The sequence below is a fragment of the Gallinula chloropus genome (assembly GCF_964237585.1).
Source record: "Gallinula chloropus genome assembly, chromosome: 24".
NCBI classification, from domain to species: domain Eukaryota; kingdom Metazoa; phylum Chordata; class Aves; order Gruiformes; family Rallidae; genus Gallinula; species Gallinula chloropus.
This window is the reverse complement of record NC_140109.1, coordinates 6992881-7015732: the sequence shown is the minus strand read 5'-3', so window position 1 is coordinate 7015732 and position 22852 is coordinate 6992881. Positions and strand designations below refer to the sequence as shown.

At 55.2% G+C, this 22852-nt stretch overlaps 1 protein-coding gene across 3 annotated transcripts; it reads left to right on the top strand.

Annotated features, from left to right (window-relative positions):
- Window positions 1-249: 249 nt before the first annotated feature.
- MSANTD2 (Myb/SANT DNA binding domain containing 2) lies at window positions 250-21512 on the top strand (the record flags this gene model as incomplete). 3 transcript variants are annotated; one of them, XM_084274972.1, is made up of 5 exons in its annotated part: window positions 250-765; window positions 10437-10481; window positions 11220-11478; window positions 14138-14198; window positions 20660-21512. In XM_084274972.1, 5 exons carry the CDS (start codon window positions 250-252, stop codon window positions 21510-21512), a joined length of 1734 nt encoding a protein of 577 aa, XP_084131098.1. The 3 variants fall into 3 exon arrangements, with proteins under 3 accessions (XP_084131098.1, XP_084131100.1, XP_084131099.1); XM_084274974.1 differs by lacking the exon at window positions 10437-10481 and having other exon boundaries at window positions 11376-11478; XM_084274973.1 differs by lacking the exon at window positions 10437-10481.
- Between the last annotated feature and the right edge of the window lie 1340 nt (window positions 21513-22852).

The window sequence follows — 22852 nt, the reverse complement described above, 5'->3', positions numbered from 1 at the left end:
TGCCAGGCTGGGGGGGGGTCTCTGCCCTGAGCCCCGCCCCTATAGCCCCGCCCCCGATGCCCCCGCCCCCCCCACCACACCCCCTCCATTGCCCCACCCCCCCCTCCCCTCTCCCCGTCCCCTCTCCCCCTCCCACCTCCCCCCTCCCACCCCGGGGCGGGGGTGGGGGGGCGGCTCCCCCCGGAAGCCCCTCCCAGCGGGCCGAGGCCCCCGACGTCACTTCCTCCCGCTCGCTCCGGCCCCTCCAATATGGCGGCGTCCTGCGGCTCCTCGCAGCTCCCGCCCGCCGAGCCGCCCCTGAAGATCCCCAAGATGGAGGTGCTGTCCCCGGGCTCGCCGGGGGCGCTGAGCGACGGCAACCCCAGCCTCTCCGACCCTTCCACCCCCAGCGGCGCTTCCCCGCTCGGCCCGGGGCCGGCGGCCGGCGGGGCCGGGCTGGGGGGGGGTGGAGGCGGCGGCGGGGCCGGGGCCGGGGGAGGCCGCGGCGGGGCTTCGCCTTCCGTCTCCTTCTCCCCGGGCGGTGCCGCCGCCGCCGCCGCCGCCGCCGCTTGCCGGGGGATGTCGTGGACTCCGGCGGAGACCAACGCGTTGATCGCCGTGTGGGGCAACGAGCGGCTGGTGGAGGCGCGGTACCAGCAGCTGGAAGGCGCCGGCACCGTGTTCGGCAGCAAAGCCCCCGGCCCCGCCATGTACGAGCGGGTCTCCCGCGCCTTGGCTGAGCTGGGATACGAGCGAACCCCGTCCCAGTGCCGGGAGCGCATCAAGGTACCCTGGAAGGGGTGGGGGTAAGGGTGGGGGGCTCGGCCCAGGGGTGGGGGGTGATCTCCCAGGGGCTGTGTTGGCTTTGGAGATGGGGTCACCCATCCTTTGGCTGGGGGTGCTCCCCCCTCCTAGGGCTCAGCTCGGCTTTTGGCTGCGGGTGTCAGCCCCTCCTCACCCTCCCCAGCCTCGCAGTTTGGCTCCTCCTGGCCTGGAGGGTTTGGTTACCTGGTTACCTCGACCCTCACACCCCCCCCCCTCGGTGTGTCCCAGGCACTGCGCTCCCCGGGCTCAGCCTCTCGGCTCCTCCTGCTGGAGCATCCTTGGGTCCTGAGTGTCCCAACTGGTTGTGTGTGTGTCCCCCCAGAACCTCTCCCCTGGGTTTTTAGGGCACTGTGTCCCCCACTGTGTCCTCCTTCATCCAGGCCTTGGATGGGTTGACTCAGCACCCCCCCCCAGCCCTCCAGCATCTCCTGCCCATCGCAGGGGTGACACTACCCAGGAGGAAAAGGGGCTCCCAGTTAGCCCAGTAACGAGGGGTGGTTCTGGCTCTGGCTGCCCTGCTTGCTCTCGTGGCTTTGCACCTTCACAGGGTGTGATGTCCTCAGCCAGGATGTGCTTTAATAACCCAGCAGCTTTAAACAGCCCCCTGGGCTGCCTGTCCTCTGCTTTTCAAGAGAGATCTGCCCAGTTGGGTCATTCCCTGGGGAAAAGGGAAGAGCTGGGATTGGGGTCTGGCTTGGGAGCAGCTGCTCTGTGGGTCCAGCTCCTACAAAACATGGAGGGACCCATGGATTTTGGGGGGGGGGGGGAGGGTCAGCTTTTGAGCCCCATGGATTGGGGGGGGGCAGCTGTTGAGCCCCATGGATGGGGAGGGGAAGCTCTTGAGCCCCATGGATGGGGAGGGGAAGCTCTTGAGCCCCATGGATTGGGGGGGGGGCAGCTGTTGAGCCCCATGGATTGGGGGGGGGGGCAGCTGTTGAGCCCCATGGATGGGTGGGGGGCAGCTCTTGAGCCCCATGGATGGGGGAGGGGGCAGCTCTTGAGCCCCATGGATGGGTGGGGGGCAGCTCTTGAGCCCCATGGATGGGGTGGGGGGGCAGCTCTTGAGCCCCATGGATGGGGTGGGGGGGCAGCTCTTGAGCCCCATGGATGGGGTGGGGGGGCAGCTCTTGAGCCCCATGGATGGGTGGGGGGGCAGCTCTTGAGCCCCATGGATGGGTGGGGGGCAGCTCTTGAGCCCCATGGATGGGTGGGGGGCAGCTCTTGAGCCCCATGGATGGGTGGGGGGCAGCTCTTGAGCCCCATGGATGGGTGGGGGGCAGCTCTTCAGCCCTATGGATTTGGGGGGGGGGGTGGGGGCAGCTGTTGAGCCCCATGGATGGGGGGGCAGCTCTGCAGTTTCTAACCTCAGTGAATGAATGAAGCTTGGGAGGGTGAATGAAACACCCTGAGCTCCCTCCAGCTGTTATTTTCCCCCTTTCTTGAGCCATTAGGCTGCCCTTTCAGCTGCTTAAAATGCTGATTAATTAAAAAGAGGGGGGGGGAAACCTAAATAACCCCTTGTTACCCCTGGGGATCAGCAAGGTGGGATTCCCCACAGCTGGAATTCCCTGGGGGAGGATGTCTGGGCTGCCTTGGGTTTGTAAAACACGTGCAGTGAGGGACTCTGAGGATGTTGGGGAAGGAGGGAGTGACCCACCCTTCAATCCCTCTTAATTACTCCAGCCTTCAGCCCTGAAATCTCCTTGAGGGGGGATGTTGTTGCACCTCCCACCCTCTTTAGGAGCCCTGTGGTGGCTTCCCAGGGGCTTGTTGTTCAGCTCAGTTCTTCCATCTCCACCCTGGGCTTTGCTGGTGGCCAGGAAGGTGGTTTGGCCTTTGGCCATGGGACTCCTGATGGTTTTGGGGTGGGGTGTAGAGGACCATGATGTGTTTTTGACTGTTGATGCTTCAGGTGATGCTAAGCAGGGCTTGGAGAGGTGTCAAACCAGCACTTTGCCTTCAGCCAACACTTCCTGGGTGATGCTGGTCACAGTTTGTGGCTGCTTTGGGGCCAGAGTGAGTGTTTTGGTGACTTTCTGGAAGACTCCATCCTCACAGAAGTCCCTGAGCTTCTTTCAGGGGGCTTCTCCCCCTTCAGCAACGCTGCTTGGACACCTCTTTGCCCATGGAATATTTCAGATTGAAGGAAACCACATGGTGTGTGTGTGTGTCAAACAGCATCAAGGGGGATAAAGGAGGTTCAGATCTATCCCTGTGTGGTGCTGCTGCTGCTGGCAGAGCCCTGAGGCTGCTGATCCACCCACAGGTCAAGGTGGATTCTTCTTCTTCTTCAGAGTCCAGCTGGAAGAGGGTTGTCTGCTTTCCATCCAGGGGCCTGTCCTCTGCAGGTTGGGCTGTCCTTGGGCTGGGTGTTGTTGTGATGAGGCTGCAGGGTGCCCAGTTCTCAGGGTCTTTGTTGATGGGGTCACCTGGAGGGGCAAAGCCACAGCTTCTTCCCAGAGCCTTCAGGCTCCTGCTGGGAATCACTGCACAGTGAGTGCTCCCTGGGGCTCCCTGCAGTGACCTTGGTGTGGGGGTTACTGGGATAGTCACAGGGGTGGGAAGGGACCTCCAGAGCTCATGGGGTCCAACCCCCTGCCCAAGCAGGGTCCCTAGGACAGGGCACACAGGGAGACATCCAGATGGGGCTGGAATCTCTCCAGAGAAGGAGACTCCACACCCCCTGGGCAGCCTGTCCCAGGGCTCCCTCACCCTCACTGGGAAGTTCTTCCCCACATTGGTGGGGAACTCCCTGTGCTCCAACTTGAGCCCATCGCCCCTTGTCCTGTCCCCACAGACCCTGAGCAGAGGCTGCCCATGTCCCCCTGTGTCCCACCCTTCAGATCTTTATACCCATTGATCAGATCCCCTCTCAGGCTGCTTCTCTCCAGGCTGAACAGCCCCAGCTCACTCAGCCTTTCCTCACAGGGGAGATGCTCCAGGCCCTTCATCCCCTTCGTAGCCTCCTCTGGACTCTCTCCAGGAGATCCCTGGCTGGTTTATCCCAGGGAGCCCAGACCTGGACACAATGCTCCAGGTGGGGCCTGACCAGGGCAGAGCAGAGGGGGAGGATCCCCTCCTGTCACCTGCTGCCCACACTCCTCTTGCTGCCCCCAGGATCCCATTGTCCTTCTTGGCCCCGGGGCACACTGCTGGCTCATGGCCACCCTGTCACCCACCAGCACCCCCAGGTCCTTCTCCACAGAGCTCCTCTCCAGCAGGTCACCCCCAGCCTGTCCTGATTCCAGCAGTTATTCCTTCCCAGCTGCCAGACTCTCCACTTGCTCCTGTTAAACCCCATCTGACCCTCACAGACCCTTTGTAGTCATCTGCTGTCAGCTCCTGAGCTAAAAGCAGAGGCAGGACCGGGTGATGAAGCTGCCTCAGCCCCAACTTCTGCTTTAGTATCTGGAATGTCATGGTTTTCACAGGCTCTGACTTAATTCCCAACCACAGGCAAGTGGTGTGAGGATTTGCTGATGTGTTATAAGGGGAAATCGTGCTTAAAAGGTATTGGATTCAACTTCAACTGCTTTTGTTAATGGGTTTTAGATAAGAGCTGGATATTGGTTCTCTGGGATGCCTCCCTTCCCTGGGCTCTGCCAGATAGTGAGTCATAGACTGGTCTGGGTTGGGAGGGACCCCAAGGGTCACAGAGCTCCAACCCCCTGCCACAGGCAGGGACACCAACCTCCAGACCTGGAGCTACACAAGGTTGCCCAGGGCCCCATCCAACCTGGCCTTGAACAGCCCCAGGGATGGGGCACCCACCCCCTCTCTGGGCAGCCCCTTCCAGCCCCTCACCACTCTCTCTGCAAAGAACTTCCCCCTCATCTCTCCTTTCCCCCTTCCCTCCTCCAGCTTCACTCCAGCCCCCTTGTCCTGCCAGTCTCTGCCCTTGAACAAGCTGATTCCCCTCCTGTTCCTCTGCTCCCTTCAGGGACTGGGAGGCTGCAATGAGCTCCCCCCACAGCCTTCTCTTCTCCAGGCTGAGCCAGCCCAGCTCCCTCAGCCTCTCTCCGTAGGGGAGCTGCTCCAGCCCTCTGATCCCCTCCGGGGCTTCTCTGACCCCTCTCCACCAGTCCCACATCTCTCTTGTCCTGGGGCCCCAGCTCTGGCCACAGGATGAGTTGAAGAACCAGTTTGAAACCAACTGGAAAGGGAAAAACTGTTGCAGAGAAGCAAGTTCCCCAGTTGTAGCCCGTAGATGCATTCTCTCTCTCCTAATTCAAACAGGATGCAGGGCAAGTTCAGATGTTTGTCTGTCTCTCAACATCTGCATGTGCTTTTCCACACAGCAGCAGGGCTGGGGCTGGGGCTGCTCTTGGGGCTGAGCCACTCTGGAGCTGCCTGTTCTGGATTTAGGGATTCACACGTAACCCTCCCAGCAGCTTTTCCTGATCTCCTTTGGAGAGAGATCCCAGATCCAACTCTGGGGCTCTTTAGAATCAGAGAATCCCAGGCTGGGCTGGGCTGGGAGGGACCCCAAGGGTCACAGAGCTCCAACCCCCCTGCCACAGGCAGGGACACCAACCTCCAGGCCTGGAGCTACACAAGGTTGCCCAGGGCCCCAGCCAACCTGGCCTGGAACACCCCCAGGGATGGGGCACCCACCCCCTCTCTGGGCAGCCCCTTCCAGCCCCTCACCACTCTCTCTGCAAAGAACTTCCCCCTCATCTCTCCTCTCCCCCTTCCCTCCTCCAGCTTCACTCCAGCCCCCTTGTCCTGCCAGTCTCTGCCCTTGAACAAGCTGATTCCCCTCCTGTTCCTCTGCTCCCTTCAGGGCAACTCTTTAGGTTGGTGGATTGTTGATTTTAGGTAACTGGGAGCTGCAGGAGGGATTGAACCATCTCTTTTCTCCCCAGAAAAGCTCTCTTGTGCTCTGTAGGTCCCTCCCCCTGGTGTGTCAGGCTGTATCCCCACTCCTTGCTGGTTCAGGAACCCCCCCTGTCCCTGCAACACATGGTGCTCAGAGTCATTCTCCATATGCCCTTCAGCCAGACCTCTTCCAGCTCTACCCAAGTACTGTGACAGTCAAGGACTTACCCAGGTTTCCATACCCCAAAACTCATCCCTTACCTCCAGCAGCACATGGAGAGCCTGTAAACTTTATGGTTTGACCTTAAAAACCCCTTTCCAGACAGATTTTGGTGCCCTTTGCCTGGTGATGTCTCTCCTGGAGAGCAGGAGGGTACCTGCCAACTCAAGCTCCCCAAAACTTCCCCTTAAAAGCTGCCATTTGACTCTTCACATTACTTTGGGGGCACATCTGATGTATCATTTCTTCACCTACTGCTGGTTCTACTTTGATTTTGGGAGTGAGGAAGCTGGAACTTGCCCCTCCTCTTCCCTGTGGTCAGTGCTGAGCTGTTTCCCCAAAGACCAGGAGCAGCTCCAACACCTAATTCCCAGCTGGAGGAATTCCTGAGGCTCTGTTGGTAGTGACATCCCTGAATGGGTGATGGGAGGTTCCTGCCAGCTTGGGGTTGAACCACTGAGCCTGGGATTCCTGTTTTGAAGGAAGGATAAATACCTCAAAGGCTCCAGTTGAACCACTGGGGAGGGCAGAGGCAGAGCAGGGAGGGGTGAACACCAGGAACCCATGGGAAACCATCAAGAAAATATCACACCCTGGATGTTTAAAGGTTTAAATTGGATATTAGGGGGAAGTTCTTTGCAGAGAGAGTGGTGAGGGGCTGGAAGGGGCTGCCCAGAGAGGGGGTGGGTGCCCCATCCCTGGGGGTGTTCAAGGCCAGGTTGGCTGGGGCCCTGGGCAGCCTTGTGTAGCTCCAGGCCTGGGGGTTGGTGTCCCTGCCTGTGGCAGGGGGTTGGAGCTCTGTGACCCTTGGGGTCCCTTCCAACCCAGCCCAGTCTGTGGTTCTATGATCATGGTGTCACTTGTCACCTGTTTGGGCAGCAGGTTGTTCTGTGCTGGGTTTGTTCCCTCTTGGTTGCTGGCAAAGTCTTTCTTCATCTCAACTGACCCCCTGCAACTGGCAACAGTTCTCTCCTGGGCAAGAACTCTTTTGGGTTTCTTTCCCATCTATTTGATGGTGGGTTGGGGATTGGCAGGGGTGGAAAATCCTCTGGGCCTTTTTGTTGGGTGAGTTAGAGCTGGAGCCAAGCACAAGGCGATGACCTTTAGCTGTGCCACCCAGGCTGACCTGGCTTCCTCAGATGAGTGTCTGAATGCATCTCCAGCTCGATCCCAGCTTGGCTGTGTTCCCCCCCTCACCACCCTTCTCCTCTCAGGACATTCCCATCACTTCCCTTGGGCTGTGCCAGTGCCCTTTGGGCTGGAACCCAATCCCTGAGCAGCCCCCAGCCTGGTTGGGCACAGTGGGACACGATGGAGGCTTCACTCTTTGGTGCAAAGGGGGATTTATCCTGAGTGGCCCTGAGCAGATGTGCAGCTGGAGCTCATGCAGACAGGTCTGTGGCAGCTCCTGCCTTGCTTCCACCATCCAGCTTGGGAATGAAAGCTTCCAGACCTTTCTCTGTGCCTGTCACCCCTGTGGCACACACCCTGGTCCTGCAGGCTGGCTGCTGTCCTGCTGTAGTTCCTCCTAACGGTGCCTGTGAGAGTCCTGGTGCAACAGGGGGCAGTTGGCTACTGAGGTTGGTAATTCAGGGTGTAAAGCCAAGAGATCCTGTCTCCTCTTACCTAGAGGAGCATCTTTGGAGGTGGACATCATAGAATCATAGAATGGTCTGGGTTGGAAGGGACCCCAAGGGTCACAGAGCTCCAACCCCCTGCCACAGGCAGGGCCACCAACCTCCAGGCCTGGAGCTACACAAGGCTGCCCAGGGCCCCAGCCAACCTGGCCTTGAACACCCCCAGGGATGGGGCACCCACCCCCTCTCTGGGCAGCCCCTTCCAGCCCCTCACCACTCTCTCTGCAAAGAACTTCCCCCTCATCTCTCCTCTCACCCTTCCCTCCTCCAACTTCACTCCAGCCCCCTTGTCCTGCCAGTCTCTGCCCTTGAACAAGCTGACACCATGACTGTGGGTGCTGCTCTGTGCCACCTAGAACCCTGTGAGACCAGAGCCCCTGTCACTTGATAGGCTTAATGAGATGGATGTGGACAGTCTGTAGGCTGCTGAACTGCTCCTCAGAGCCCAGAGTGTCTTTGCTGACTCACACTGGGGGATCTGGAGCCTCTTGTGTTGGCCCATGGCTGGGGCTCTGCGTGACCATCTCCCTGTGCTGCTGTTCTCCCTCCTCTTGCTCTTTGCTGGGAGGAGGCCAGTGTCTCTGGCCTCTCTTCCTACAGCATCTCTGACCTGCAGTCCTTGCAGAGCCACCACTTCTCCCCTGGCTTTGCTTGTAGAGAAGAATTGGAAGCAGTGAGAGAAACCCTTGCTGAGCTTCACCACCTCTCTCCTCCTTCAGCTGGTTTGGGAGGTAGAAATGAAGCCAGGATAACCTGTCTTCACGTGGCAGAGCAGGAAGCAAAGCCCCTGGTCTCTTCCAGTCTGTGCAGTCAGTAGGCAGTGATGAGCAAGGTCTGTTTTCAGTTACTTGTCCTAAATTGCCTGGTTTCTTGTCTATCTGCATCAATATCTGTATGTGCACTTTAGGAACCCCGGAGCAGGAGTTGAGCTGGACACCGGGAGGAGTAGAGGAGGTGCGTAAGACAAAGCTTAAACCCAACTCCCCCCCCAACCTAGACCTGAAATCACAGTGATCCAAGGGGTCTGAACCTCTTGAGTCCCATCAGATGCCCTGGGGAGGTTTCTTTCCTCAAGGCTTGAGGGATGATTTCCCTCTGAGAGGGAAGGAAGAGCTTAGGAGTCTCAAGTCTCCAAGAGAGGAGACCGAGGAGCCACCAGCTGCTCAGCCCCAGCTTTCCAGTGATTGGGTTTAATTTTTCAAGTGTCACATTTTTAGCTGATCTCTCTCCAAAATTTTTAAGTTAAGCTGGTGCTGGAAGCCCAGGAGCAGGGGGGATAAGAGAGGAACCACTTGACCAGGTCCAGAAGCATCACCTCAGAAGCACCCTTGGCTTCTGAGAGCATCAACACCACCACTTGATTATTTTTACCCCCTTTAATTCTCCTTCATGACTCTGCTCTGAATCCTTTTCATGGTAAAACAAGCCAGTTTGCAGCCTGAAGGAAATAACTAGTTACTACTAGGCTACAACCCAGTAGGAGATGCTCTGTGAATCCACCAGTAGGGAGAGATGTTTGGAATAGAGCGAGTGGTTCCTGGGTGTGGGGTGTTCCCAAGGGTACTGATGAGGGGTTTTTTGTGTTAACTGCCCTGGAGACCCTTGTTTTTAGTTTACAGGCTGATGATAAAACCAGCTAGAGGCTAGAAATGTGCAGTTAACTCCCATGGGTGACCCTGGGGCAGGGGTACCCACCAGGCTGGGAGCAAAGCAGGAGTTGGCTCACATCACTCGGTGAGATTTGAGCTGAAGGGAGTGTGGGGGGAATTTAGGAGTGAATAATCCAGGCAGTGTGTTCTCCAACATGCTTCCCTTCTGAATGGGAAACAGGGCAAACTGGGCTGTTTAACCCCCCCCTTGATATTCCCTGGGGGTTCTTGCTCTGTTTTTAACAGCCAGATTTACCAGTATCCCCAACCCTGGAGATCCCAGTTTATCCCGAGTGCTTTTAAACAGGTTTCTTGGCTGGCTCCTTGGTTCCAGGTTGATGGAGCAGGTTTATTTGGGGGTTTTTTACCTTCTTTCCCCTCCCCTGCTCACTGATGGGAGGTGTCCATCCTAAAATGCTCCATCCATGTGGCAGTGTCCATCCCAAAACAATCCCCCCACACTCTTTATCCCAAGAAGTAACAGGAAGGGTCCCACCTCAAACCACCAACTGCTTGGGGTGCTTATTGCTGCCTGTGTGTTTGTGCAGGGGGTTATTTAATTTTATATGTTCTTTTGGGGTGGGTTTTCTTTTTTTTGGGGGGGGGGAAGGTGGGGGTGGTGGGTTTTTTATTGGTGGTGGTGGTTGTTTTTTGGAACAGCATCCTAAAACTGACTCGCTGCTCAGCGGTTCTGCTTCTGCCCCCAGGGCTCCAGGAAACTGGTTAGCAATGTATTCCTTTCCTGCTGATGGTGTTAAACCAGTATATGAGGATAATTAGGTAGGTTTGAGCTTTCTGGAGGTGCAAAAGTTCCTTTTTTGGGGTGGGCTGGGGGGGGAGGACAAAACCCCAATGTCTTTCCTAGCGCTCTGCCCATACAGACCCCATCAAGGTGTTTGGCAACCCCTGGGGTGCCCTGTTTTCCTCTCCAAAGTAGAGCAGTGGTGGAGTTAAAACCACAGCAAAGGGTGTGCAAATAGATAGATTTTTAAAAACTTTTTGGCTTTTTTTCATCCCTCAAACAGTGATTTCTCCAGATTGGGGTGGGGTGGGGAGGGCAACGTGGCTGGAAACCATAGGCTGGTCCAGCTTTGCTGTCATGCAGCAAACCTGAGAAGCTGAAGGGATCCCCAAAACCACACCAGATTTTGGGGGGGTTTATTTCCCTGAGGGTTTGGCTTCAGAGCTGTGTCTTTTTTTATTTTTAAAGGCTCCTTAGGCAGCCCCATCTCTGTATGGCTTTGGAATGCTTGGTAGGGAAGCCTGGGACTTGGGAGCATTATTGATTTGACCTCTTTTAAATTTCAGCAGCTTCACAAGAGACAGAGTGAGTTAGTAAGGAATGCAAGATCTGTAAGTAATACACACTCTCCTAGCTGAATAGCTTAGGCATATATAAATATATATATATATATACATTTTGTGTCTTCTTACCAGAGTAAGGAAGGTTGGACCATCTTTGCTTTGGGGGACTCTTCTTTCTCTTTCTTTTCCCTTTCCCTCTCCCTCCCCTGCTTCACCTCCTCCAAGCTGTGGGCACAACACCAGCTCTGCTTTCTCCTCCTTGTAGTAGGTGTGCATTTTCTTGGCTGGTTGGTATCTCTGACTGGGGAATCTCTTGGTATTTTTATTTTGGGGGGTTGTTTTATCCCTCCCTCCACCTTTACATTGCATAGTGGATCTGGGGGGATTCTTTCTTCTTATTATTAATTCTCTTGGTTTTTTTTGAAGTGGAGAAGAGACTAAATCACCTGAGTTTAAATGAGCTGGACCTGTAGCTGCCATGCAACTGTCCTGTGTGGTAGATGTTTAGCACTAACTGGCTGCAGTGGGAGCACTGGATGCCTACGATGCTGGGTGGAGGTTAACTGGGGGGGGGCAGCACCTCTAGCTTGTGAGCCTGGGGCAAATCCTGAGCACTCCCAGTTTAAAAGGATCCAAAAAAACCCCCCCCCAAAGCCTTAAACTCTGCCTAGCAGCCCTGTAACTGTCTGCAAGTGAATGTTTGTTCCCCCCTGAGTGGTTGCTGTCTTGATTTAACCTGTTTTGGGGTTTGTTTTGTCTCCTTTTTGTTTTGTTTTCCTGCCTCAGACCCTCCGCAGGTGCTACAGCCGGGTGAAGGAGCACGGAGTGGGGAAGAGGAAAAGCAGCTACACCTTTGAGCAGCTGGAGCAGGTGTTTGGACAGGGAGGATGGGATTCCCAGCCCTGCCAGCCCGTCCTCATCAACAGCAGTGGCTTGTACCAGGAGCTGGAGTCAGATGGCAGCACCATGGAGGAGTATTCACAGGAGGACTGGGGGAACCACAGTCAAGAGCTTCACTGCTACCAGACAGGAGAACAGGAGCTGGGTAGGGTTGCCTGTCCTCTTTGGGGGGGTTTCTTTCCACCTGTGCTTGTGTCACACACACACCTACCTCAGGTCTGAGCTGCTGTGTTTCTCACACTGAAGGTGGCAAAGGGAAAGAAGTGCCCTGTCCATCATCATCAGAACCAAACTGTGGCTCCCCAAGGATTTTAGGATGGGGATTTGACTCTTAACAATCCCACCAGGAGGAAGGAAAGGGTTGTGTGGCCAGGAACAGCAGAGGGGGAGGCAAAACATTCCCCCTCTCTCAATCCCCCACTTGTTTTTTCCTCCCCTGGTGGGGTCAGGGAAGATTTAAAGGAAAAGAAAGAGTGGGGGAGGGGGAAAGACAGTTCTGGGTTCAAGGGAATTTGAAGAGCAAATTCAAGGGAATTTGAAGAGCAAATTCAAGGGAATTTGAAGAGCAAATTCCCTCTTTCAGGGTTACCCTGTTTTGGAGGTCCTCACTTCACCATTTGTTCACTGAAACAACAAATGGGGCTTCTGCTTGTAACATTGTTGATAATAAACATTGTTCCTTGTTCCTAAACACCCTAAGTGACATGTTTGGTGTAAATACACTTAGAGCCAGATGCATAGTGCTTTTTTAAATTAAAAAAATCCCAAACAAGCTGCCAGTCCAGGGTTGAGACCTCAACCAACCTCCTCCAACATCCTCTCCTTACCTGAGTGAGCCCTGCCTCTGAGGAAGAACCAATACAGGAGCTAATTTAGAGATCTATTATTATTATTTTCATTATTATAATTGTTGGGAAGGGTGAGAGGAGAGATTAGGAGGAAGTTCTTTGCAGAGAGAGTGGTGAGGGGCTGGAAGGGGCTGCCCAGAGAGGGGGTGGGTGCCCCATCCCTGGGGGTGTTCAAGGCCAGGTTGGATGGGGCCCTGGGCAACCTTGTGTAGCTCCAGGCCTGGAGGTTGGTGTCCCTGCCTGTGGCAGGGGGTTGGAGCTCTGTGACACTTGGGGTCCCTCCCAGCCCAGACCAGTCTATGGTTCTGTGCTTCCCCTCCCCATGGTGATTTGTAGGATTAGATGGGGAGAGGTGATGCTGTCACACCTGTGCTCAGGGGGCTGGTGAGTTGGGATGCTTTGGAAGAGGCTTAAATCTCCAATGTAGGGTTCAGGTCTCCCAATGTAGGGTTCAGATCTCCCAATGTAGGGTTCAGATCTCCCAATGTAGGGTTCAGATCTCCCAATGTAGGGTTCAGATCTCCAATGTAGGGTTCAGATCTCCCAATGTAGGGTTCAGATCTCCAATGTAGGGTTCAGATCTCCCAATGTAGGGTTCAGATCTGCAATGTAGGGTTCAGATCTGCAATGTAGGGTTCAGATCTCCCAATGTAGGGTTCAGATCTCCCAATGTAGGGTTCAGATCTGCAATGTAGGGTTCAGATCTGCAATGTAGGGTTCAGATCTGCAATGTAGGGTTCAGATCTCCCAATGTAGGATTCAGATCTGCAATGTAGGGTTCAGATCTGCAATGTAGGGTTCAGATCTCCCAATGTAGGGTTCAGATCTCCCAATGTAGGGTTCAGATCTGCAATGTAGGGTTCAGATCTCCCAATGTAGGGTTCAGATCTCCCAATGTAGGGTTCAGATCTCCCAATGTAGGGTTCAGATCTCCCAATGTAGGGTTCAGATCTCCCAGTGTAGGCTTCAGATCTCCCAGTGTAGGCTTCAGATCTCCCAGTGTAGGCTTCAGATCTCCCAGTGTAGGCTTCAGATCTCCCAGTGTAGGCTTCAGATCTCCCAGTGTAGGCTTCAGATCTCCCAGTGTAGGCTTCAGATCTCCCAGTGTAGGCTTCAGATCTCCCAGTGTAGGCTTCAGATCTCCCAGTGTAGGCTTCAGATCTCCCAGTGTAGGCTTCAGATCTCCCAGTGTAGGCTTCAGATCTCCCAGTGTAGGCTTCAGATCTCCCAGTGTAGGCTTCAGATCTCCCAGTGTAGGCTTCAGATCTCCCAGTGTAGGCTTCAGATCTCCACCTTGGGTGGTGACCACCACTGGTTTTCTTGTGCTTCTTCCCTTGCCAGGGGTGGATTTACAAGTCAGGGGGTACAGAGCGTGTGTAAAGTGGTGAATCCTGTCTAGTTTGAGTCCTTCTGCTGAGCCAAACTGGGCTCCCAGTTTGCCACCAGCTCTTTTGGAGTCCAGTCAGAGCTGTCTGTGTGTGTTTGGGCTGCTGATGCTCTTAATGAGCAGAGGGAGGTGGGGAGAAGAGCGCTGGGTGCGCGGCGTCGACGTGGAATTTGCTCTTCAAACTCCCTTGAACCCAGAACTGTCTTTTCCTTTTCCCCCTCTTTAACCCAAATTTGCTTTGCAATTAAATTGATTGGCTGCTTGTTTTACCAGGGGGAGCTGTAGTGTGATCCTTGGAAGGTTTGACACTTTGGCTGCTTCAGATCTTCACTGACCACTTTGCTTCCAAGGACAATAACATTCCCTCCTGGAGGATTTAGGAACTGGAGCTGTCTGGTGCAGAGCTCAGTGCACCTCCTGCTTTAGGAAGCAATATTGAGAGAGATTTTGATTTGATTTTCATTTTAGCCTTTTAAAAAAACACCCCAAACCCCCCCCCCCCCCCAACATTTTCCCCCCTCCTTCCCAGGAACATGATTTAAAATCTGTGTTGGGCTTTTCCCTTTCAGATGAAATGCCTACCACAAAAAGAACATTAAAGATCAAACAAGAATCTTCAGAAGACACACAGTGAGTAATTTATGAATGTTTTACCCCAGAATGGGCTTCCCTGGGGATTGCTGTGCAGGAGGGGAGTTGAAACTTGTGATTTATAATTATTAAATAGGTTGGGGGAGACGATTCATAGGGCTGGATCTGCTTTCCATGGTGTTCTGCTTATCCAGAAAGCTTCCCAGAGCTCTGTCTCTCCACAGCTTTGTCAGTCAGCACATGAAATGAGACTTTAAACATGAACCCAAGGACTTTAAAGATGGATAAGATACCCACTGGGTTCCTTAGGGATGTGTGTGGGGTGGCTCTGGGTCTCCTGATGTGAGGCCAAACTCTTGGATCTGTTTGTAATCTTGGTTGGCTTGGGGGCTTTGGGGGTGTTTTGCTTCTGTGGTGGGTTCAGCCTGGCTGGAGGAGCCCCCCACCTCCAAAGCCACTCTGTCACCCCCCTCCTCAGCTGGGCAGGGCAGGAGGAAGGTGTCTAATGAGAGGCTGACATGTTGAGGTGAGGACAAAGGGTTTTGTCAGTTCATCACAAGGTATCTCTGCTGCTTCTTCCTCCTCAGGGGAGGACTCCTCCTCACACTCTTCCCCTGCTCCAGCCTGAGGTCCCACCCACAGCAGAACTTCTCAAACTTCCAAGAACTTCTGTCCAGCCTGAGTCCTTTCTCACAGGGCTTCAGCTCCTCCCCAGCGTGGGTCACTGCCATGGGGGCAGTCAGCAATCACAGTGTGTCTGTCTCTCAGACCCAGCCTGGTCCCCTACAGGGTCACAAGCCCCCTGCCCCCAATAAACCTGCTCTGGCATGGGTCTCTGTCTCCACAGGCTGTAGGTCACAGCATTACAGGGTGTCAGGAGTTGGGAGGGACCTCCAAAGATCATCCAGTCCAACCCCCAGCCAGAGCAGGATCAGGTCCTGCCAGGGTCTTGCTCCAACATGTATCACAGGGTCTTCTCTGTGTCTCCAGTCTGGGGTCTCTTCCATGGGCTGCAGGAGGGGTCTCTGCCCCCCTGTCTTCTTCCATGGGCTGCAGGAGGGGTCTCTGCCCCCTGTCCTCTTCCATGGGCTGCAGGTGGAGGGTCTCTGTCCCCTGTCCTCTTCCATGGGCTGCAGGTGGGGTCTCTGCCCCCTGTCCTCTTCCATGGGCTGCAGGTGGGGTCTCTGCCCCCTGTCCTCTTCCATGGGCTGCAGGAGGGGGTCTCTGCCCCCTGTCCTCTTCCATGGGCTGTAGGTGGGGGTCTCTGCCCCCTGTCCTTTTCCATGGGCTGCAGGAGGGGGGTCTCTGCCCCCTCTCCTCTTCCAAGGGCTGCAGGAGGGTGGTCTCTGCCCCTTCTCCTCTTCCAAGGGCTGCAGGAGGGTGGTCTCTGCCCCCTGTCCTCTTCCATGGGCTGTAGGTGGGTGGTCTCTGCCCCCTGTCCTCTTCCACTGGCTGCAGGTGGGGTCTCTGAACAGGATCGTGCTGTATTTCATTGGACCAAGTATCTTCTGCTTTCTTCTGACCTTCAGGGTTGGAAAACACACTGAGGGGATGCAGATCCATCCCAGGAGCTCACAGACCCTTCCTGGATGGGTTTCACACCTGAGGTTCCCCAGTTCTCCTCATACCTGGAATTTCCTGGGCTGGGACATGAACTTCTGGGGGGTAGGAATTCATCAGAGGCTTTTTTTACAGTAACTAAACAGGGGGGGAAAAAAACCCTCCTCCAAAATATAAACCCCCAAATAATAAGGAAGGGTCAGTTGTGATGACAAAGCTTCTTGGGGAAGAATTTTACCTTCCCAAGCTTCAAGGAGCTGCAAGGAAAACAATCCTGGGTTTGATTTCCCCAAGAGAGAGGCTCAGGCTGCAGGATCCCCTGGGGGGTGGTGTGTGGGTGAGTGGTGGGGTTACACCTGGTAGCTCTGACTTCTCACCTCACCTCTCTTAGCTCTGGCTGGGAAATAACCAGTGTCCATGTAAATCTGTTGCCCAGTTTGGGTTATTTTGAAAGCTCTTTGCTTCTGAGCATGGGACCTGGACACTCTTCACTAAGAAGCCAACTGCATCCAGGTCCCATGTTCTGGCAGCTGGATGTTCCTTCCCTGTGTCAGCTCTGCTGTCACATCCCCTGAGTGAAGCTCCTGAGTCCTGATGGAAAGGGGAAGAGGGGATGGAGAAACCATAAGCAGAGCTTCTTAGAGTGCCTTTTTGTTGGGTTGATAGGTTGGTTTCCCCACTCTCCACACTCCAAGCAACAGATTCCTCCCACAACATCACCAGATTGGAAAAGCCCTTTAAGATCGAGTCCAACCATTCCTGTCCTGTGCTAAAGCAGCTCCCTGAGCACCTCATCTCCCCTCTGTTAAACACACCCAGGGGCAGGGACTCAGCCCCCTCCCTGGGCAGCCTGGGCCAGGCCCTGACAACTCTGCCAGGGAAGAATTCTCTCCTCACAGCTGCTCTGACCCTGCCCTGGGGCAGCTTGAGCCCATTGCCCCTTGTCCCAGCTCCTGGCCCCTGGCTGCAGAGACCAGCGCCCACCTCTCTGCACCCTCCTGGCAGGGCAGGGCAGGTGGGGAGAAGGGCTCCCCTCAGCTTCCTCAAGACTTCTCATCTCGTGGATGGGGGAGAGGGGCTTTCTGTGAGGTGATTGTGAGCCACTGGGGAGGCTGCAGCTGGAGTGCTGGGTCCAGTTCTGGGCTCCTCAGCATCAGAAGGACATGGAGGTCCTGGAGCGTGTCCAGAGAAGGGCAACCAGGCTGGGGAAGGGGCTGGAGGGCAAATCCTCTGAGGAGTGGCTGAGGGAGCTGGGGGTGCTGAGCCTGGAGAAGAGGAGGCTGAGGGGAGCCCTTCTCCCCACCTCCCCTGCCCTGCCAGGAGGGTGCAGAGAGGTGGGTGATGGTCTCTTCAGCCAGGGATCTGGTTGAGCACAGGACAGGAACTGTTGGACTCCATGACCTTAAAGGGCTTTCCCAACCCTGTGCCTGTGATATCTCCACCTCAATTCCTCCTCTCCCCATCAGGAGCACTTTGAGTGACTCATTTTTCTCCCCACCAGTGCTCTGCTTTATGCTGAGCTAATCTCAGCCATCATTATTTATAGTGTAATTAATAAAGGTGGGGGCTTTCCCCCCACCCACCCCCCGACTTCTTTGCTCTGCTCCTTCCCTGGGGAACACAAAAATAGATATAAAGTAGATATAAATGGTTTGGGGGAAACACAAACACATGCCCAGGGGAGGGGGGGTTTGTAGGGAGTTTCTTTGCTCACCTTCTCCCTTGCTGCTAGGCAGGGGCAAGTGGAAGTGATGGTGAAGACAGGCAGTGCTTGGAGAAGCTTCCCCAAATCCTGTGTTATGTTGATACTTGCTGGGGTGGTTTATCCCTGTCTGGAGGCCAGGCACCCACCAAAGTCACTCTGTCACCCCCCTTTTCAGCTGGACAGGGGGGGAAATATCTATTGAGAGGCTCAGGAGTGGAGATAAGGACAGGGAGAGCTCATTCTGCAATCAGCATCATGGGCAGGACAGACTCAACAGGCAATAAAGGACAGAAAACTCTCTAATTGATGGCCCTGCCCTGTAACCCCAGTGACACCAGAGTTGGGTGATGAGAAGTGTGACCAGATCTTAAAGCACCTTCCCCCCACCCCTCCCTTCTCAGCAGACTGCACTCCAGTCAGGATTTTGCTCCCTTCTTCCCCATATTGTGGCACAGGGAGGGGCAGGGGTTTGGGTCAGTTCCTCATGAGATGTTTCCCTCAGCCAGGGGGCTGCATTCCCACCCAGGGCAGACAGTCCTCCATGAACTTCTCCAGCCTGAGTCCTCTCTACCAGGGAGTCATCTCCTCCCCACGTGCCCCAGCCTGGCTCCTTCCATGGGGTGCTGACCTTCAGGCCCAGACTGCTCCAGCCTGGTCCCCCCCAGAGTCACAAGTCCCTCAGCAAACCTGCTGTGGGGGTGGATCAACCTCTCCACAGGCTGTAGATGGTCTCTGCTCCCCATCCTTGTCCCTGGGCTGTGGGGGGACACCAGCTCCACCATGGGTTTCTCCAGGGGCTGCAGGGGAATCTCTCTCTCTGGCACCCGGAGGGCCTCATTCTTCCCCCCCCCTCTCTCCTTCCTCCCTGCCCTTGGTGCCTGCACAGCTCCTCCCACCTTCCCACTCCCTTCTCTGGGGGCACAAAGCGGCTGCTGGTGGGTTTTTCTCTCCTCACTGTGGCTCCCAGAGGCGCTGTGCCCATGGCTGATGGGCTGGGCCTTGGGCAGCAGCGACTCCGGCCTGGAGCCGGCCGGTGTTTGCTCTGCGGGGCTGCAGAGAGCTGCTGGCTGCTCCTTGCAGCAGCCACCCCTGCACCACCCCCCCTTCTCCACCAGGACCCAGCCAGGCAAAACTGGGGTGGGGGGGGCATGGAGCTTGGACCTCTGCAGCACTGGGGGAGGGGTCAGCAGCTCCTAAAGCTTTTCTTCTCCTCTTCTCCTTCCCAGCCCCGTGCCCTCGCGCTTCGGCTTCGCAGGGGAGGGATGGGAGGGAGGAGGGTTGTGCTGAGCCAGTTTGTTGGACCTAGAGAGGTTTCCCTATTCCTCAAAGCAGCAATATCTTCCTGCAGCTTTGATTAGAGGACAATAACTCTGCAAATGAGTAGTTCTCCCTACTAGCTAATTACACCCCTGGTGTCTCATTCATCCTGGAGGAAGCTGTGCCAGCCTGGGTTCAGGCACACGCCAGCGCTCTCTCCTGCTCACTTAGTAAATCACAGACTGGTCTGGGTTAGAAGGGACCCCAAGGGTCACAGAGCTCCAACCCCACTCCCACAGGCAGGGACACCAACCTCCAGGCCTGGAGCTACACAAGGTTGCTCAGGGCCCCAGCCAACCTGGCCTTGAACACCCCCAGGGATGGGGCACCCACCCCCTCTCTGGGCAGCCCCTTCCAGCCCCTCACCACTCTCTCTGCAAAGAACTTCCCCCTAATCTCTCCTCTCCCCCTTCCTTCCTCCAGCTTCACTTCATCCCCCTTGTCCTGCCAGTCTCTGCCCTTGAACAAGCTGATTCCCCTCCTGTTCCTCTGCTCCCTTCAGGGACTGCGAGGCTGCAATGAGGTCCCCCCACAGCCTTCTCTTCTCCAGGCTGAGCCAGCCCAGCTCCCTCAGCCTCTCTCCATAGGGGAGCTGCTCCAACCATGGGAACTCACTTTGATACCAGCAGCTAAGGGAAATCTTGGGAATTTCTTCTATCAGGTGTCTGGAGGGGTTGTCCCCACTCCTCACAGAGCTGGGAATGGCTCATTGTTGGTTCCTTCAGCTGTGTTTCTGACCCAGCACCAGGACTGAGCCTTTGTGGAACAGTCTGATGCTGGTTCTGTGGTTTGATTTTAAGGTTTGGTTGATTTTGGGGGTGGGTTAACACCTACAGCCCTGTTCGCTTGTGTTAATGTGGGGGCAATGCAAAGGTGGAAGCATTCCTGAGCAGTGGTTGTCCTTGAGATGGTCTGTGTGCCAGCAGGAACACCCGCTGCAGGTGGGTTTGCTCAGTCACTTCAGAGCAGCTCTGGTGGGAGCAAGACATTCCCACCACCTGCTTGTCAGGGAGCTGGGGAGAGCCCAGATCTTTCTCAGAAGCCAGACTTGGGGATTTATCAGCTCTGATTTATTTTCTCCACTGGAACTTTGGGCCTGAAGTCTTCATTTCCCACGGAGGTTGGAGCTTGTGTGAGGTATCAGAAGGACTTTGGGCTTTTTGGTTTTCCTGAGATGTAATTAAGAAATAAACTTCCCTCCAGGGATGGGGCATCCACCACCTCTCTGGGAACAGGCTGCCCAGAGATGGGGGTGGGTGCCCCATCCCTGGGGGTGTCCAAGGCCAGGTTGGTTGGGGCCCTGGGCAACCTTGTGTAGCTCCAGGCCTGGAGGTTGGTGTCCCTGCCTGTGGCAGGGGGGTTGGAGCTCTGGGACCCTTGGGGTCCCTTCCAACCCAGACCAGGCTGGGATTCTATGAAAGGAGTTTCCCTCTTTGCAGAAGTTTTAAGTGTCTGTCCTCCCACTCCCCTACCACACAGAGGCTAAAGGGGGAGAGGAGAGATTGGGGGGAAGTTCTTTGCAGAGAGAGTGGTGAGGGGCTGGAAGGGGCTGCCCAGAGAGGGGGTGGGTGCCCCATCCCTGGGGATGTTCCAGGCCAGGTTGGATGGGGCCCTGGGCAACCTTGTGTAGCTCCAGGCCTGGAGGTTGGTGTCCCTGCCTGTGGCAGGGGGGGGTGGAGCTGTGTGATCCAACCCCCCCTCCTGACTGACAACGTCCATCGCTGCCGATAGAAGTGGTTGAGGGAGCAGGAAGCTGTTCACAGTGTGTGTCCCAGTGTGATGTGGTGAGGTGGGGTGTGGGGTGGTGATGTACACCAGGCTGGCTTTTTGCAGCTCTGTTTCCCTGACCTTTTTCCTCTTCCTCCTCCTCCTCCTCTCTGTGTCTCTTCCCCCTGCCCTCTCTGCCTGTGCTCCCCAGGAAACGCGACGTGATGCAGAACATTATGCAAATCTTAGAGTCAGTCCAGTTGAAGTGGGAGCTGTTCCAGAGCTGGACAGACTTCTCCAGGTTACACCTCTCTAACAAACTGGCCATTTTTGGCATCGGCTACAACACCCGCTGGAAGGAGGACATCAGGTACCACTACGCAGAGATCAGCTCCCAGGTACCCCTGGGCAAGAGGCTCCGGGAATATTTCAACTCTGAGAAGCCTGAAGGTCGAGTCATCATGACCAGGGTGCAGAAAATGAACTGGAAAAACGTTTATTACAAGTTCCTGGAGATCACCATCAGCGAAGCCAGGTGCCTGGAGCTCCACATGGAGATCGACTGGATCCCCATCGCTCACTCCAAACCCAGCGGGGGGAACGTGGTGCAGTATTTATTACCTGGGGGGATCCCCAAAAGCCCTGGCCTCTATGCCATAGGCTATGAGGAGTGTCATGAGAAACCCCCTTCTCCTCTCAGCGAGCACAGGGCCCCTGATCCCAGCACTGAGACTCCAGGGGAGCTGGAGGTCCCATCTCCTCGAGCTTCTCTCCGGTTGGATGTGGAATCCGCTCGGATTATCTACTGTTACCTCGGCATCGCTGAGGTCCGGACTCTCCAGCAGTGCCTGTTTTTACACTTCCAGGCAAACACCAAAACCTTCAGCAAAGATTGGCTGGGGATCAACGCCTTTTTATCTCAGAACTGCCTGGTGGAGCCCGGCGTGTCCCCTAAATCCATCTACATCAAATTTGTGGAAGTGGAGAGGGATTTTCTTTCTGCTGGCTCTTTGGTAGAGTGCCTGGAAAAAGCCATCGGGTACCCCTTGAAATTCAACAACTGAGCCTCGTCCTTCATAAGGATTTGGGGCTTTTCTGCCCCCCTCTCCTTTCCCCCACCCCACACACACACCCCTCCTGCCACCACCCCCTTGGTTTGCTTCTTGCCCATCTCGCTACCAGACGCTTTGGGATCCTGCTTTTCCAGGCCAACTGGACTTTGCTGCCTGGGAAGGAGTTTTTGGGGGTGATGAGAAGCTTCTTGGGGAGATGAGGAGATGGGGAGGGGGAAGTGAGGGAGGATGTGCTTCCCACAACCTCTCCCCCACCAAGCAACCCTCCCCCTGGCTCTCCAACCAGCCAGGAAGGAGGAGAAACCCTCCCCAACTCCCCCCTGCAGTGACTTGGAGGTACATTCCACATGGGACAAGCACCTAATCCTGGTGTTTTCAGACAAAAGAGCTGCTTGGTTGGGGTAGTTTCTCCAATCTGGGTTTTTTTTTTAGGGGGGAGGTTGTTATCTTCCCTCCACAGCTGGTTTTTACTCATCCCTCTCTCTTTAAGTGTCCCTCCCAGCTCTGAATAAACAAGCAATAGATAAGGGCGACTCAAACCTTGAATCACCTTCCAGGAGACTGGGGTTTGTGGGTTGTTTTTTTTTTTCCAAAGCCACCCTTAGATACTCTTGTATATAATTTAGAACTTCACTTTTTTTTGTTGTTGTTGATGTTGTTGGTTTCCCCACCAGTCCAGTGTTCTCCTCCTCCTCCTCCTCCTCCTCCTCTCCCAACAGTGTTGCCTGCAAACAAAGACTTTGGGTTCTGTGATGTATTCCACTTGCCTCCTCGTAGCGTTGCCATATCTTGCTTTTGAGTTTATTTTCTATTGGAACAGTAAAATAATTCCTGGCCCTTTATTTTTTTTTAATTTTGGGTGGGTTTTTATTTTTTGGGGGGGTTAGGGGGGGGTTTTTAGGGGGGGGGATGCTCTAGTGTAGCCTCTCGGTGAAGAATAACCCAGCAGCTGGGGGAAACTTGGGTTGATTTGAATTACTTTTGAGTTGATTCCTTCTTTTTTTTGGGTCAAACCGTGCTTCTGGATACAATCAAAGCTGTGAGAATGGGGAAGGGGAGGCTGGGGGAGGGAGGGGACGTAGGGTTGGGGGGGGTGGGGTGAGGGGAAGGGGGTGGGGGTGGGGGGGGAAGGACGCATTTAATGCCTTTGACTAGATAAGCCCCATTATCTGGCTGGCTTGGCGCTGGCGCTTTGGGTCGGGTTTTGTTTCCTGAAGCTCATCGGTCGGTGGAGTTTGTGACATGCGATGAATGTGTCGGTCCTAATAAAATCCAACAAACAAACAAACAAATCCCCCCCTCCTCCTCCTCCTCCTCCTCTTCCTCCTCCC